The 17619-nt window shown below is 39.2% G+C and overlaps 1 protein-coding gene across 8 annotated transcripts in view; it reads right to left on the bottom strand.

Moving 5' to 3' along the window:
• Positions 1 to 4646: 4646 nt before the first annotated feature.
• SLC35B3 (solute carrier family 35 member B3) overlaps positions 4647 to 17619 on the bottom strand; it is a 35049-nt gene continuing 22076 nt past the window's right edge. For 4 of the 8 annotated variants that reach the window (XM_038391602.2, XM_038391601.2, XM_043508344.1 and 1 more), the window contains exons 7-10: positions 12203 to 12295; positions 11687 to 11798; positions 6759 to 6828; positions 4647 to 5305 (exon numbers count right to left, since the gene is read on the bottom strand). In XM_038391602.2, coding sequence (XP_038247530.1) covers positions 5155 to 5305; positions 6759 to 6828; positions 11687 to 11798; positions 12203 to 12295 — 426 coding nt within the window. In that variant the 3' untranslated portion in view covers positions 4647 to 5154. Of the gene's footprint in view, positions 5306 to 6758; positions 6829 to 10384; positions 10489 to 11382; positions 11539 to 11686; positions 11799 to 12202; positions 12296 to 17619 lie in introns of those variants that run through there. The other 4 variants (XM_043508345.1, XM_043508343.1, XR_006279015.1 and 1 more) reach the window with 3 other exon arrangements.

Below are 17619 nucleotides of genomic sequence, written 5' to 3'. Positions count from 1 at the left end.
TTCATCCAGCCCCCTATGTATGGCACAACCAGTCAATGTTGTGAGTCCAGTAGCTGGGAGTTTAAGAAACTTCTTACTATATGTTCCATTCTATGCATCCGATGAAGTGGGCTGTAGCTCACGAAAGCTTATACTCAAATTTGTTAGTCTTCAGGTGCCACAAGTACTCCTGTTCTTTTTATCAAATATGAGACGCTCAATAAAATTGAGAATTAGCAACGTGATATACTTGAATTCTTTGAGAGTGTTTACAAGCACGTGCACAAGGTTGATCCAGTTAATGTGGTGTACTTAGACTTTCAGAAAGCCTTTGACAAGGTTGCCCACCAAAGGCTCTTATTAAAAACTAAGCAGTCATGGGATAAGAGGGGAGGTCCTCTCATGGATCAGTAACTGGTTAAAAGGTAAGTGTAGGAATAAACAGTTTTCATAATGGAAACAGGTAAATAGCGGAGTCCCTCAAGGATCTGTACTGGGACCTATGCTCTTCAACATATTCGTAAATGATCTGAGAAAGGGGATGAACAAAGGGCAAAGGTTGCAGATTATATAAAATTACTCCAGGTAGCTAAGTCTAAAGCAGACTGTGAAGAGTTACAATGGGACTTCAACCTAGGTGGACCAGCATGGCTTCCAAGACCACCCAACGAGACCTTGCCCCTAGAAGGTCTCACTGCATCAAAAAAAACCCCAGACAGAACTCCTCCACAGAAGGACCAGCATAGTTCCAGAAACTCCCACTCAAGACCACATCCCTAAAACGGCCAGTACTGGTGCCTCCAAAACTGTCCTTCCTAAAAAGACCAGTGCTGCCCTAAAATCTGTAAGGGAAGACACTGTCGTCATACCGGAGATCCCGCCTCAAGAGTGGCCAAAAGGAGTTCTCCACACCGGGAGGAAATGAGGCAACAGGTTAATTCCACAGCAATTTTCCAGCATGAGCCTGTGGAGATTGAGCAGCCAGAGGAGCAAAAGCCTTCAGTAAGAGCTGCCACACCATGGCAAGCCACTTGGATAGAGGAGTTGGTGGGGACAGCCTCCTTTGACTTAGACCTCCTTGTAGACAGACTCACTAAAGACCGGTCTGCAGAAATTGTATCTATGAGAAAGGGAACTCAAGAGAACACACCAACTGCTCACAGAACTCCTGTGTTGGGCCATAATAACGTCATCAGAGAAGCCAGGAGAAGGAACATCATTTGCTGCTGCTACGATCAAGCAGCAGGATCCAGAAGTTCTACCGGTCAAACTGCCCTAAGGCTATGAGCGAGAAACTCGAGATGGGTCCTCATCCTGCTGCGCAATCCCGTTCAAGAGACTATTCTCGTACTTCAAGGTGTGTTTGATCCTGTAGCTCAAAATGAAGTGCAGCCTCCAGGGTGCCTTCATCCTCTACCCCAGGTTGACTATGCAGGGGACCTGGAACAAGACTTTACATCACAGGAAGTAATGACCAGACTTACAAAGATCAAAAACACATACCCAGGAAAGATGGCATTCGCTATTACTTCCTGAAAAAATGAGACCCAGTTGCCTGGTATTAATGCCGTTTTCAACAAATGCAAACAGTTCTGCTGTACTTCCAGCTCCTGGAAGAAGTTTATGATGGTGCTCATCTACAAGAAAGGTGAGCAAGATAACCCCAGCAACTGGAGACCCATCTCTCTGTTTCATCATGTACAAACTGTACGCCAGCTTCCTCGCGGCTAGGATCACAGACTGGTCAGTGAACGAAGGAGCCATTAGATCAATCCAGAAAGCCTTCGCATGAGATGAAGCCTGTTATGAACACAACTTCATCCTTCAGACTGCCATTCACACGGCCAGGAGGGCACGGGAGCAATGTCCCACAGCGTGGCTCAACCTGGCTAATGCTTTCGGATCGATGCCCCACCAGCACACTTTTGCCACACTGCGAGAGTTCAGGATGCCCTGAATTTTCACCAACCGGTCCGGGAACTTTATGATGGCTGCACCACCACCACCACCCGCTGCATGGAAGTAGAGACGCCTGAAATTCTTATCTATAGTGACGTGAAGCAAGACTGTCCCCTCAGCCCCATTGTTTTCAACTTAGCCATGGAACCACTCATTAGAGCCATCTTCTGTGGTCTAGGCGGTTTCATTGAGTGAATATCCTGGCCTACGCAGACAATCTGATCCTGATCACAAACAACCCTGAGAGTCTCCAAAAAAAAAAAAAAATGCATGATGTGCCTCAAACCAGGCTGCCAACTGGATGAGACTGCTTCAATACCAGGAAGTGTGCATTTCTGAATATTGATGGCAGTAGAAGGGACTCTGTCTAGACAACACAGTTTCAGATCCAGGGTGAACTCATGATCTTCCTCAAGGATGGGAAAGCATACCAACATCTCAGCATGCCCATGGGTTTCCGCATCCAGCAGACACCTAAGGATATCATTGGAGAGATCCTACAAGATGTGGCAAGGATGGACTCTTCCCTGCTAGCACCATGGCAGATCAATACCTTCCTGATCCCCTGTATTTCATTTGTCTTAAGGGGATCTGCCATGGCAAAGCTACCTCTTAACAAAGCAGACAGCTAGTGAAGACATGGATATTTCTTCCTCAGAGGACCGGAAATGAACTGGTGTACATCTTGCACAGGCAGGGTGGCGCCAATGTCCCTCATATGGGTGATCTGTGTGATGTTGCAATGATCACTCATGACTTCTGATGTGCCCAGATGCCACGGTTAGCGAACATCGTGGAAAGTGCTATGCAGGATGTCATCAAGAAGTGAATTGAAGGACCCTCTCCAAGCAAGATGCTGCTATCCTGAGCGGCTCCCTGGAAGATGAATTTGAAAGGGGGGGAGGAAAGAGACTTTGCTTTGTTCTGGATTCATGCCTGCAATGCTACTGGAGAAGCGTATCGACTGCCCCTAGATGTGGTGTGAGGAACACCAGGAGCTGAGAATGCTGGTGCCACTGGCACAGGTGAAGAACACTGAGTGCACAATGATCACTCCAAGAGCTAGAACCATGCTGGGGAGGACCTTGAAAGATTCCCTCCACTGGCAGTACACAGAAAATCTGAAATGGAAGCCAGACCACAGGAAGGCCTTTTGAGGTGACATGCAAATGGGACACTAGCAACCACTTTTTCCTCCCTGGGGGCAGCTTCACCCGATTTGCTGATTGTTGGTTCATCCACAGGGTCTGGCTCAACTGCATTCCGTTGAATGGACCTTCCACCATGGGAACTGGAACAAGCGATGCAGGAAGTGCAGCTATGCCAAAGAGATGCTACCTCATGTCCGGTGTAGCTGCAAGCCCCATTCCAGAGCCTGGCAGCTATGCTATCCAAGATTGCCTAGTCAGTCATCCCGCCACCTGTAGGGAAAGTCGCCGTGAATGCCGCCATCCCTGGAATGGACAGACAACTGTGCCCAGACATCATCAACGAGGACAGGAAGAAGATCATGGTGGATGTCAGAGTTCCCTCTTAAAACAGGCTACTTCCTTCTGTGACACCCAATCTCAAAAGCTGGAAATATAGGCTCCTCTGGCCAACACCTTGAGAGCTAGGGGCTATGAGGTTCAAACTCGCATGCTGATCATTGGAGCCCTGAGCGCATGGGACACCAGTAAGGAGTGTTGAGAAACTGGAATTGGTTAACACTACGCTCAGCTGATGGGGCAACTCATGATGTCGGATGCCATCAGGTGGTCAAGGGACATCTATCTAGAACATACCACCAGACATTGGCAATACCAGGAGGGATGGGCTGGAGCGCCGATGAGAAGCGCAGTCGGGAAAGTAACTCGTTCTTCCCTGATGGACTGTATTTTCTAGTTCCATGGTGAGAACTAATGTACAACGATTGCCGTTACATGATGTACTAATGCTTACATTACAAACCCAAAAGATTTTGGAATAGTTCAATCTCTGCCCACTTTTTTTTTTCCATCCAATATGTTTTCCCATCACAAATTGAAAGTAGCCAGTGCTGAGGAAGAGCATGCTTAACTGCTGAAAAGACTTTCCAGACAGCAAGGGGATGGCCAGCTCCTGGGAGATGGGTGAGAGAATTCAGAAGTGAGCTGAATTATTGGTTTTATGGTGGGATCTTTTAACTCCACACTGCACCCAATTAAATACCTGCTATGAGAGAGAGTATGGGCAGATAAAATGGGGAGGGGTGGTGTTAATTTTGTTGCTTGCCCCTTGAATCCATCCCTGTGTCTTTCATTTACCCACACTTCCTGATCAATATGACCCTGTGTGTGTGTGCACTCTGTCCATTGGAAGAGAAATCTCACTGTCATCTACTTATGTTTGGAGTTAAAGCTTTAATTTGAGGACAGTGAAGAGAAATAATGTTAACCTGTGTGCTGTTAGAATTTTCACTCACTGTTTTATACCAGTACAGTAAGTAGCAGACAACTTCTCTGATGGTGAGACAGTACTGCAAGCAGACACAGATCTTGGTACTTTTTTTTTCTACATTGGGATTAACAGCAATGTCTATGTGCACTCTTTAATTTTTAAAAGCTGAAAGGTGGAGGGAAATGGAAAAAATCATGATTCTTTCAATCTCAAATTTAAACCATTAATCAGATTTTGATTTCAATAGAAATGCCAATTATATTAACAAATGTACAATGTTGAGAATCTCATCAAGAATTTAAACTGAATTTTTATTTAAAATGAAAAATCATGACATACTGTATTCTACCTCTTCCAACTTTAAAATTTCAATTTGGTCAATCCGTTGCTGATTAGCTTCCATTAAGTGCTAATACAGTATTACTTTTAAATAATCCCAGCCCAACAATAAAAAGAAAGAACCACTAATCTCAAATCAGCCACATCTGATATGATAAAAATGCCCAAATTAATGTTCTTCTGTCCCCCATTTGGAACATAGCTTTTCAGCAGTCTGCCAGGAGTTGCTTTCCTTCATTGGCTTGATAATGCCTTCTGACAATGGTATATAACACCTATGATGAATTCAAGTGCTCTGAAGAGAAGGCTCACATAAAAGTGTTCATGTCAAATCATCTGCAAGCCGACAATGTGCCTTCAGCTCCTTTGGTTTTAATAATGTTCCCTTTGGAAAGTGAACCAGGTGAAGACTGTTCCAATAAAATAAGTCAGATTCAAGACATGGCATAAAACCACTGTCTACACAGTTTGTGACAACGTCCTTGTCTGTCTGTCTTCCACAGTTTTGTTGCAAAGACCTCGTAGTGAAGGCAGCTTGATTTTATCCATATTCTTACTGTAAACATTCAGAAATATACCCAGGACAACTAATAAACCTGACCACACGTACCTGAAGGGTGAAAAAGAGGAAAATAATCATAATATTAACAGTTTATTTGTAATGTGCCAATGATGTGCCTCACATTCTACAAGACAAAAATAGTCTCTGCCTCAAGAAGTTGACAATCTAAAAGATGGTCTCCAATAAGAGTGGTTTTTTTTCCACCAAATGCATCCGATGAAGTGAGCTGTAGCTCACGAAAGCTTATGCTCTAATAAATTTGTTAGTCTCTAAGGTGCCACAAGTACTCCTTTTCTTAATAAGAGAAAAGCAAGTGATAAGACCCAGTCAAGGTGTTAGCTTAAATCTTTAATTTTTATTATCCTCTCTCCTTCCTCTTATGTAATTAGGCTGGAGAAGGGAATTTATTTGACAAAACCTGTCCACTTATACTAAGCTATAATAATTGTAATGGTTCTTACCTCTATGAATAAAATACCTTCAATCCGCAATACATTCCCATGTTTATAGGAGCTGTATTTTATGACTACTGCTCCTACATAGGACTCTTTTCTCCATCATTATCTTGGATTGCCTGACTTCAGCACCTTTTTTTTTTGTTCACTCATCAAAATTTGTTGTTTACCATTAGGCTTTGTGGTGGGTGGCTTTTTTTTTTTTAAATTAAAGATTTCCCTTTTTCAGAGGGACTAAATTACATGTAAATATTTTGGGCATTTGGATGAAAGCTTTGCTTACATTCCTCCAGTACAACTTGTTACAAGTACAATGGCAAAGTTAAATGCTATTTTGTTTCAAACCAGAAGTAATTAGACTTTATGTAAATCATTTAGACTTATTTATCAATGTAAACCTTTTGGAAAATGTTCTAAAACCCTTAATAAAAAGCTATGTTAATATTGCCAACTAACTTGCAAGTTAATGGTCAAGATAACAGATAATCCGATGAAGTGAGCTGTAGCTCACGAAAGCTTATGCTCAAATAAATTTGTTAGTCTCTAAGGTGCCATAAGTCCTCCTTTTCTTTTTAAGATAACAGAAGGTTAGTTATAAGAAAGTATATTGGGTATGATTTCAAAGTTGAGCCCTATACAAGGAGAAAACTACATCATTTTATTGGAAAGAGTACAGTTCTTTAGCCAAAGTTTTCTCTCCAGAGTAAGCCCCCAAACAGCTAATTAACAGGAAAATGCTAGATGTTATGTAAGATTTTCTTAAACTATCCAAAAAAAAAAAAAAAAAACCCCAACCCACCCACCCCCAATATGTACAATGGATTTGTCTTCTAATGTTTTTGGGGAAAAATGAAATTATTCTCTCTGACATAACAATCAACAAACCAGCCAATATTTACAACAACTTTCAAACATTTGTAATAGAAATGGGAAGAAACTCCTATTCAAACAGTTTGATGGTTAACTGGTAATGTTGTTCAATTTCAGCGATCAAGAACCTGATTTTATGAAATACACAAGCCATAAAAGGACAATTGGATACTTACTGGAATGTGAATGGCTTTGCAAAGAACAAAAAAGAGAGCACAATGGTCATTGCCTTTCTTCCTGTTGTTACTGCAGAAGAAAAACAATGGTTAACTCTAATTTAGATCTAGTTATAATCCAACTAAAGCTGTTATTAAGATATATTAATAAACTAGGTAATTAAGGACCTATCTGTAGCAGGGATATTTATATTGGTGAGCTTCATTGGTGCAAATTGGTAGATGACTCAACCAGTGTCAAATAAGGGGTGTGGCTTCTCCTGGTTTGAAACTGATGCAGCACATCCAAAGTGAGGTTTGCATCTATGTAGCAAAACCAGTAAAGATATTCCTACTACTCCAAAAGTAACCGGACTCATTTATCCCAATGCTCACTTTACTCACCAGATCACAGGTATCACAGGAATGTGATAAACCATCTTTGAAACTGCTGCCAGTAGAAATTGTGAACTAGATTATGTACATTTTTAAAACAAAACTAAGTTTAAAAATGTTAAGACTTGGATATACTGTAATACTTACTATTACAATCTTTCTTTCTTTTGGTCAGAATCTACCGGCATAGATCCTTGCTTTTGGTTTTATTTTGACAGGGATAAGTATTTGCATCTTAACTGTTTTGAAACTATTTACATAACAGCAGGCCTCAGTACAGAGAAATAACTCTGGTCAGGACACTGAACATGACAATGGATTTCAGAAGGCCACATGTACTATTTCACTAATCTCTGCCTACCTGTGATCTTGTCACTAAAGAAAATCTGAATTGTAGTTTGAGGACATAATCCAATTAGGTAAAACTATAACCTGCTGGGTTACACCAAAATTCAACACAACTTCCATAAATTGCATTGAAATATCATTTGAATTATCTAGTCTATATGTTCATGTTCTGACTGCATAACTGTTTATATAGTAGTCAAATATGAAACTACTCAACAATAACACTCATAGATGGTCAGATGAATCTTAAATTTTTCCACAAGTGTTCTCTTAAAACTAGGATTAACATGGACAGAAGTATTCTCTTGTACCTTTGCTTTATCTTCACCTGATCTCAACTTTTTTTAGTAATTATCTTTACATTTTAAGACATTTATGCACATCAAATAATTTCAATTACATGAAAAATGAAAGGAATAAAAATGAGTTAATTAGAAAAGTTTAGATGAATAATTAAATGGTTAAATTACATGAGGTTTTTCTAAGTACTATTATTTCTGTTCTTTCACCAAATCAGTTATTAATTAAAATATTTATGTAACCACTTCCTTCTAAATTAAGTGCTTTCTCTTTTTTTCCAATTAAGTCTGATAATTTCTCATTCTGCTAATAGAAATACAGTTTTCATTAAACTCTTTTCCCCTTCTTGCCCAATAAGGGAAAGATGGGGGTAGTCAGGGGCAGTAATGAATAGGATGCTCTTCCAAGGCATGGTAAACATTTTCCCATTGCTACAAGCAAAGTAGAAAGGAGTAGAGTGCTAAGACTGTCAAGGTCAGGCACAAGAATTCCTGGGAAGGTTTTGCTATTCCAGCATTCTTTACCACATTAAAATACACTTTTTTTAAAAACTGTCATGAAACAACTCCTCTCATCTGTGCTCATTTGAAATCAATGCATATAGAGAACTTGGTTAAAAAAGCAAAACTCAAACTACGAGAGTGGCAAACTTGATTAAAATCCTGTATAATAAATTAGACAATTAATATTTTAAGTCAAAATTGTCCATATTCTCCCTTCCACTACAGTAAATGAAGAAGAACATTACCTTACACAAACCAGCTTTGGGGGCAGAGGGAAGGGAAGAAAGAAGTTCCCTGGCATCCTCCTGCTTCCCCCCCCCATCCCCCAATCCCTTGTGACTGATGTTTGTAGTTATAAAAAGGGGTAACTTGAGGTAGAAATAAGCCTGACGTAACTCTTTTTGACACACAGTTATTACATCTATATAAACTACAGGGGTATCAGGCACACAATTTAGTCTTGTGAAATATATCCAAATGAAATTTTACGCTCTCAAAGTCTAACAATTCCCTTGTTTTAAACAGCTCTGGGTATGACTACCTGTGTGTCATAGTTGATTATGACAAGGAGCATTAATTTTACAAGGATTTTGGAAATAGGAATATAGAAAGAAGAAAACCCAAATCTCTCCTGACTTTTTGTCTGTGTTGGAGACAACTTGATAGTCATTTTGAGACACCCTAATAAGGTCCTTTCTCCCCCTTCCCATTCAAAATCAGAGACAACCTTGATATGCAAGCAGCTTCTATAATTGCTGACTTGCAAGGTCACGATCGCACAGGATAATAATGTTCACTTAGAGATGTAATTTTGCTGTAGCTAGTTATACTACATTAAAGTAACACTATGTGCTAAAATATTATGACCAGCTCAATAATGAAGGCTGAGTGAACACAGATGTAAGCCACAGTAAATTAGTACAGATAACCCCTAAATCATGGTTTGTCATACTCTCCATTTTGATAATACATTTGATTTTAGAAACTATTTAAAGCTTAAACAAATAGATAAGTAAAATATATTACTCCTGTCAGTGGAATCATCCTCTATTAAGTATGTTAGGCAGACAAAACATTAATAGACTAAATCAGTGGTTTTCAATCTTTTTTTACATTTGCCGATGCCTAAAAAAATTTCAAATGGAGGTGAGGACCCCTTTGGAAATCTTTAGACATACTCTGTGGACCACAGGTTGAAAATCACTGGACTAAATTAATACTTCCTGTTGGAAAAAGTACTGGTGTCCAGTGTTTCATGTAGGATCTGTTTAGCTCTCATCATTTTTCATTATTTTAAACTGCAGTTCCTCTTCTCCGAGCAAGGGGAAGAAAAAAATTCATTGCTAGCACATTCTGTATGTTGGTTCCAAGACTGAGTGAAGACTGCACTATTTTTAGTGTGCACATCACCCTGCGGCACTGCAAAGTTCATGCATAAGCAGGTAACTTTCCTTGCTGCTGTGGCACTAAGGGCTTAGTAACTTCAACATTTATGTAGATGGCAAATCTTCTGAGTTGGCTCAAGATTTTCATGCTCACCACACAACTATCCCGGATGATTGACTACTCAGCATATGTAGCTGGGCATATTCTTGATATACTACTTGGGATGGAATCAGTGGTTTGGAGACTGGAATTTTTATCTAGGTCATAGATGTCTCATTGCCACAGATCGTCTTGATACTTGTCAATCTGGGTACTGACCTGCATATGGATACAGACTGCATGAGTGGTGCTAGCATATCCTCTCCTGCCAATGAGTGGAAGTCAAGTGTCCAAGTCATCTGTAGATGATACCATCAATACTACTGATCCCGAGACCAGTGATACTGTTGATGCTACAGGTCATAAGATGTTGTACCTTTGTACCCAGGCAGGACAAGGGACCCTACGGTGGCTTTTTTCCTTTCTTGTGGAGCATTCCCAGAGAATGGTATTGGGTATCTTCTTTCCTTAGAACAATCTCTTCTTGAGTCCCCAGGATTCCATCTTGTCACCTCTTGTTCTTTGCATATATGTTGCTCTTAGAAGCATTAATAATTACTTAAGTACTTTCAGTATATTGATGACACAGCACAGTATAACCGTCTTCTGACGTACCTGGTGCAGTCATGTGCCATACTAAGCATCTGGTAGAAAATGGAGCATATATAAGGACTATGTGGAACAAGATGGGAGTAACACTGCAAGGTTGGGCAAAGCATCTGGAAGATTAAAAAAGAGTTTATCTGCATCTTTGATAGAAGGTGTTGTCTGATACCTCCCAGCACAGGTTGCATTCCATATATACAGTAAGATTTCCATCTGCTATTAAGAAATCAAATAGCAACTTCCTTGGTTTGGAAGAGACACAGGTGGTGGCAGGATATTCAGCTTTGGAATTCACACACTCCCTTGGTTTAAAATAGCTTTTATCTGTTGACCAGCAGGGCATGCTTCAAAGCCCATTTGTTTACACAGGCTTTTGTGGTGGATGTAGTAAAATGGAACTGGTGAGTTGGTGTTGTGGGGAGGGAAGAGTATTGTTCTGACTTTTTTGCTTCAACTTGACTGGTTGTTGTTTAAACTTCTGAATGAAGGAGATGGACTGTTGGACTTGTATTTATAGATGGTATTTTTAATGGCTGTCAAGGGTGCCTAGAGCACAGGACCGGTACTTATTTTGTATTTATATATGTTAAAAAAAAAAAAGCTACAAATCAAAACTAATATAATAAAAGTCAGATAGGATAAGGTGCCCTGTATCTCTAATCTAAGTCCTGATATGTACAATTCAACATATTTTGTTATCCTTGTCAAATGAACAAGCAAGACTGCAGGGGTTGAAAAGACAATTTGCTGCTCTTGATTTTTTGTTTTTGCACCAAACCTGCAATGTACATTTACTATTGCCTTAATGGCATCTAACTATAAATGTCTGAAGGTTCAAGGTCTTAAACAGAGTGCACTACATTAATCTATTGAGAATATATGTAGAAACACTTCCTGGAATTTCTGAGGCTGAGATTTTATGTTTAGGAAGCATGATACTGCCTCTTGCACATCTGTGCCCCATTTTATTTTAACACTTTTTCTTCCCTGTCCCAAATAAGTCTTACCTTTTTGCTTATATTTTGGTGTATATTTCTGATTCCACAGATCTGTCAAGTGTATTGTTTATGTATCTAGCAGGGTTCCTGATGTTCATATATTTGTGCACAAAGCCCTTCTAGGTGAAGGCACTGGGTTAGAAAGAACCTTGGTTTCCAAATATACTGCAATAGAGAAGTCATGCTACATGAACTCAGATAAATCAGCTCAGAGAGTAGAAGCAAGAACAATTCTCACAAGCTTTGTCCTAAATGGGAAAATAGGAGTAGATTCTTTTTATATTAAAATACTAAATATGTAATTTGTTCATACCTGTTACAGCTAGAAGGGCACCGAAGATTTTAATCAATGCTAGAACAAAGGATATTCCAAAATATCCAGTCAGGGAAAAAAAGAATGCATAACCATAAGTCTGAACTGGATGCTGCAACAACAACAAAAAACCTGTTAGGAAAATGCAAAACAAACCCTGAGGTGTTGCAAAATGAAATAAAACTATAGACTTTAATCAACTGTGTGAGCAATAATAAGATGTTCAGCAATGCATACATGCAAAGGTTCTTATTTAATTTTCATTAAATAATAGAAAAATAAAATTATGAACTCTGCTATGGGACTTTTTTTAATTCACCTACTCTATTAATCAAGGACTAAAAAAAGGATTAATTTGTAAATTAGACAAGTTTACCTGTACTCCAGATCAGAAAGTTGTGTTGAGAGAGAACAGTAAGACTTGTCACACTATATTAACAATAATCTTTACAGTGAGGAGTCCTCAGTACACAACTATTTAAACATTTTTATTTTAAAAAAAGATAATGTGTTTACCTTTGAACAAAATGTTACTGCAGGGCTTAATCCGCTACTGCATGTCAATCCCAATAAAATGTACACAAAACCTATTGAATAGGAATACAGAACCTGGAACAGTTAAAATAAAAATATTAGCTAGTTCTACTAAACAATTAAAGTAGAAAATTAAATGCTTTCCAATATGTGTCACATAACAACCTCAAACAGTAGTATTCAAGTAACTATATGAAAAGTGAGAGTGGGTAATAGGATCTTGATCTTCCATTTTACCATCACCCCACAGAAAATAAAATCTTTCATATGCAGGAAGTCAGTTACTAATATCCTCAGGCCAGACCTAAAAGAGATAGCAGTTACTTCGAATTCAGAATTTTGTTAAGTAAAACTTTGAATAATTATAAATACATGCAGTTTATCTATTTTTAATTTACAAAACTCCAAGTAAATACACTTATAAATTACATAGACAAAACTACATTGTTAACAAAGCCAAGCATTCATAAATTTGGAAATGCCAGAATTAAGGTTGCCTGTGTAACCTTAATTCAGTCTGCTTGAACATGAGCATTATGACAGTCTTTAATTTACATGACCACATTATTTTTTCCACAGAACCCCTGCCTCATTTAGTGAGAAGGATAGACAGTGATCACTAAATGGCTAGCTATTTAACATTTCTTTTTATCTTCATCATTTGGTGTGTAGCCCTGTGTATTTACTGCACATCATCCGAACACTGCACTGAATACAGAATTAATTTCCTCATGGGCTTTTCTACTATAATCTCATAGTATCTCTGTTATTTACTGCCATTAATGAGTTATCTTCACAAAGCCCCTGTGAGATGAGATGGCATTTTCCCCCCATTGTCCAGATCAGGAAACAAGACACAGAGACTAAGACCAAAATTATCAGAAGTGTTCACTAATTTTGTGAGGGTAAATTTCAGACACCAAGGTCTTGATTTTTTAGAGTACTTAATATTTTCCGCATTTATAGCATAGCTCCTACTTCTGTTACAGTTGTGAGTGCTCAAGCACTCCTTCAGATCTTGCCCTACATGTCTCCTGCTGGGCATTGAGAAAACATGTAACACACAATTAGTGGCCATTGTGAATAATTTGGTTTAAGCAACTTGCCCATCTTAGGAACCATGTGGTAGAACTGGCGGCAGGAATGGGAGGTTAGTATCTCCACAATGGAAATATTTCAATAAACTCATGTACGTGTGCGAGGGCAAAGGCAACAGCAGGAACTGGAGGGGCTGTAGTGCCCAGGATAGGGGCCAAGGAGCAGGTAGGAACCGTCAGTATCCATCTTCTCAACCTGGAGCCTGCTCGTTCACTGTCCTACCATGCCCCCGCCCACCAGGTGACAGAAGCAGGGACAGAATCCAATTCTCCATGAGACAGTCCTTTCTCTTCCTACAATAATCCCCTGCCTCACTCACTAAACACTTTCCAACTTCCTCAACAAATGAGGCAAAGGTCCTACAGACAACAAATTCATACATTACACAATCTCGAACGATTCCCAAAGCATCGTCCAGTGTGTGCACAGAACAAGGCAGATGTCCTGTGAAAAAAAAATATGCAATCAAAAAGATATTATTATGCATATGTACAAAGGGGTCAGGTAAATTTAATTCTTGCATTTCCTAATTTTTGAGTGCTTGACTTTACAACCTTAATGTTTTTTTAACATCTTTTTGGATGCCTCTTCCTAAATTCTTTAAAAACTTAAATTAGAAAAACAAATTTCATCATCATGTACAACCATATTGACCATTCCCCCCCAGTAAGACATCAGCACAATCCTCTACTACTGTAGCTAATGGAGTAACTGGTGTAAGTAGAAGGCTGTTATATTGTATGTGGAATTGCCACTACAGGCATCTATAGACATATATTTTGCCAGTGGGTTTCACAGCTATTTGTTAGACAGCAAATCAATATGGAGACTACATGGAATAATAGGTTCTTTTGTAGGGGAGTGTTCTCTAGTAATTAGATCCTTCTGCCACTGTTCCTATGACAAAGTATTAGGGAATCTTAACTATAGGCATCATTATTTTCACTGAATACAATCTGAAAAAGCAAATGTAATTGAAGAAAAAATGTTTTGCGTTATAAAATATGTATTGAAATATGCTATTGAAGTAAACGGATAAGTATACACTGCCAAAGTCACAAAATTTTAATGATCAGTTTGAATAAAATCCAGCAATAGCAATATTTTTTAATTAGGTTAACTCCAAAAAAGTGTCCGCTTACTCTGGCCTTGTTGTCTACTATGAAAATTGTATTAATTCCACTAAGGGAAGAAAACCCACAAAGAGTTCTCAGAACCATATTTAACATTTTCATTTTGACTAACAGATTAAGGGGTTGGCTATTAATGTGTATTTATTGCCAGTGAACATCAACTCTTTTTTTGAGCTCATTGGCATTAAGTTACTTCACACTTTCACTTCACTAGTACTAGACATTTGTTGTTTTGATTAGCTGCAGGTTCTTTTACCTGGTAGAACTTGTTCATATCCCTGATGGTTTTATTTTTCCCTTTCTGCTATGGTCTTCCTATGTAGCAACAAAAGAGTAAGTGTATATAATGGTAAAATTACCAAAATTATTTAATCTTTACCAATGTTTTGTATTGAGAATCATTTTTTCCTCAAATCTTGTTGGCACTTAGGAGGACAAGGATTTTAAAAAGAGCTGATTATTGCTTCAAAAATCAATGAAGAGTTCTGGGCTTCATAAGAATTTCAAAATCCCATACTGCTCATTATTATAAAGGCACTTAATTTTCAAGCTCTGATTATTTTCTAAAATAATTTCTAATGGGGTTACATAGTGCCTCTGTTCTGAACTGAGGATAGATTACTAAACTCTGATGAGATGAAGTTTTAATAGATGTGCCTCTATTGATATCTATATATAATGTAAATTTTATCAAAGTTCAGAGAAGTTCTCCAATCATTTTAAACTTTTCAGCCGCATCTGCTGGGTCTTTTATTCTAAGTTTTATATGCATCACATTTTGTATCTTTTGGGACTGAATAACATTTGTCAAGTCAATCTGAAGATTGTCACTGCTCTTTAGAAAATTAACTCTATTTCAGAAGTGTTTTTTTTTTTTAAATAAAAGGTGTCAGTACCATTGTGGTTTCACTTTAACAGCAGTCAGTCACTCTTGATGTTTAGTCTGTTTTTTTACACTGCTTATGGAAAGGGTAGTTTAACTCAAAGTTCTGGATTTTTTTTTTAAATCAGTTACGATGTGAAGTCCATTAGGATTCTGTCAGTTTTTCAGCAGCTCTGGACAATCTTGACTACATCAGGTGTTAGAATATGCATGTGTATATATGCAATACAAATATTAAATGTTGGACTACTTTCCATATTATCTGGGGCAATTATGCAGTAGTGTCAACTCACTGCCTAGTGTTTTTTGGGGTTTGATCTCCCCTGTCTACTTGCTCTCCCCTATAAATGTAATTTGCCAATACAATTTCAGATTTCACTGTTATGCTACTAGTCCCACAGTTGTGTTTTTCTTAGTTACATTTACAGCACTATAATATGGATGGTCGCTGATGGCCAGAATTTTAAAGGTATTTAGGTGCTGAGTGGGATTTTTAAAAACATTGAAATCAATGGACAAAATACAAAATTCAAACTAAGGGAACATATTATATTTTTATTAAACCTGGAGTACATTAATTATATGCAAAAAGAAAAGGAGTACTTGTCGCACCTTAGAGACTAACACATTTATTAGAGCATAAGCTTTCGTGAGCTACAGCTCACTTCATCGGATGCATTTGGTGGAAAAAACGGAGGAGAGATTTATATACACACGCACACAGAGAACATGAAACAACGGGTTTATCATACACACTGTAAGGAGAGTGATCACTTAAGATAAGCCATCACCAGCAGCAGGGGGGGGAAAGGAGGAAAACCTTTCATGGTGACAAGCAAGGTAGGCTAATTCCAGCAGTTAACAAGAATATCTGAGGAACAGTGGGGGGTGGGGTGGGGGGGGAGAAATACCATGGGGAAATAGTTTTACTTTGTGTAATGACTCATCCATTCCCAGTCTCTCTTCAAGCCTAAGTTAATTGTATCCAGTTTGCAAATTAATTCCAATTCAGCAGTCTCTCCTTGGAGTCTGTTTTTGAAGCTTTTTTGTTGAAGGATAGCCACTCTTAGGTCTGTGATCGAGTGACCAGAGAGCTTGAAGTGTTCTCCGACTGGTTTTTGAATGTTATAATTCTTGACGTCTGATTTGTGTCCATTCATTCTTTTACGTAGAGACTGTCCAGTTTGGCCAATGTACATGGCAGAGGGGCATTGCTGGCACATGATGGCATATATCACATTGGTAGATGCGCAGGTGAACGAGCCTCTGATTGTGTGGCTGATGTGATTAGGCCCTATGATGGTATCCCCTGAATAGATATGTGGACAGAGTTGGCAACGGGCTTTGTTGCAAGGATAGGTTCCTGGGTTAGTGGTTCTGTTGTGTGGTGTGTGGTTGCTGGTGAGTATTTGCTTCAGATTGGGGGGCTGTCTGTAAGCAAGGACTGGCCTGTCTCCCAAGATCAGTGAGAGTGATGGGTCGTCCTTCAGGATAGGTTGTAGATCCTTGACGATGCGTTGGAGAGGTTTTAGTTGGGGGCTGAAGGTGATGGCTAGTGGCGCTCTGTTATTTTCTTTGTTGGGCCTGTCCTGTAGTAGGTGACTTCTGGGTACTTTTCTGGCTCTGTCAATCTGTTTCTTCACTTCAGCAGGTGGGTATTGTAGTTGTAGGAATGCATGATAGAGATCTTGTAGGTGTTTGTCTCTGTCTGAGGGGTTGGAGCAAATGCGGTTATATCGCAGAGCTTGGCTGTAGACAATGGATCGAGTGGTATGATCTGGATGAAAGCTAGAGGCATGTAGGTAGGAATAGCGGTCAGTAGGTTTCCGATATAGGGTGGTGTTTATGTGACCATCGCTTATTAGCACCGTAGTGTCCAGGAAGTGGATCTCTTGTGTGGACTGGTCCAGGCTGAGGTTGATGGTGGGATGGAAATTGTTGAAATCATGGTGGAATTCCTCAAGGGCTTCTTTTCCATGGGTCCAGATGATAAAGATGTCATCAGTGTAGCGCAAGTAGAGTAGGGGCATTAGGGGACGAGAGCTGAGGAAGCGTTGTTCTAAGTCAGCCATAAAAATGTTGGCATACTGTGGGGCCATGCGGGTACCCATCGCAGTGCCGCTGATTTGAAGGTATACATTGTCCCCAAATGTGAAATAGTTATGGGTGAGGACAAAGTCACAAAGTTCAGCCATCAGGTTAGCCATGACAGTAATCGCGGATACTGTTCCTGACGGCTTGTAGTCCATCTTTGTGTGGAATGTTGGTGTAGAGGGCTTCTACAT

The sequence above is a fragment of the Dermochelys coriacea genome, chromosome 2, assembly GCF_009764565.3.
Source record: "Dermochelys coriacea isolate rDerCor1 chromosome 2, rDerCor1.pri.v4, whole genome shotgun sequence".
NCBI lineage: Eukaryota > Metazoa > Chordata > Testudines > Dermochelyidae > Dermochelys > Dermochelys coriacea.
The sequence above is the reverse complement of the archived record's forward strand: the minus strand, read 5'-3'. Positions and strand labels throughout refer to the sequence as shown.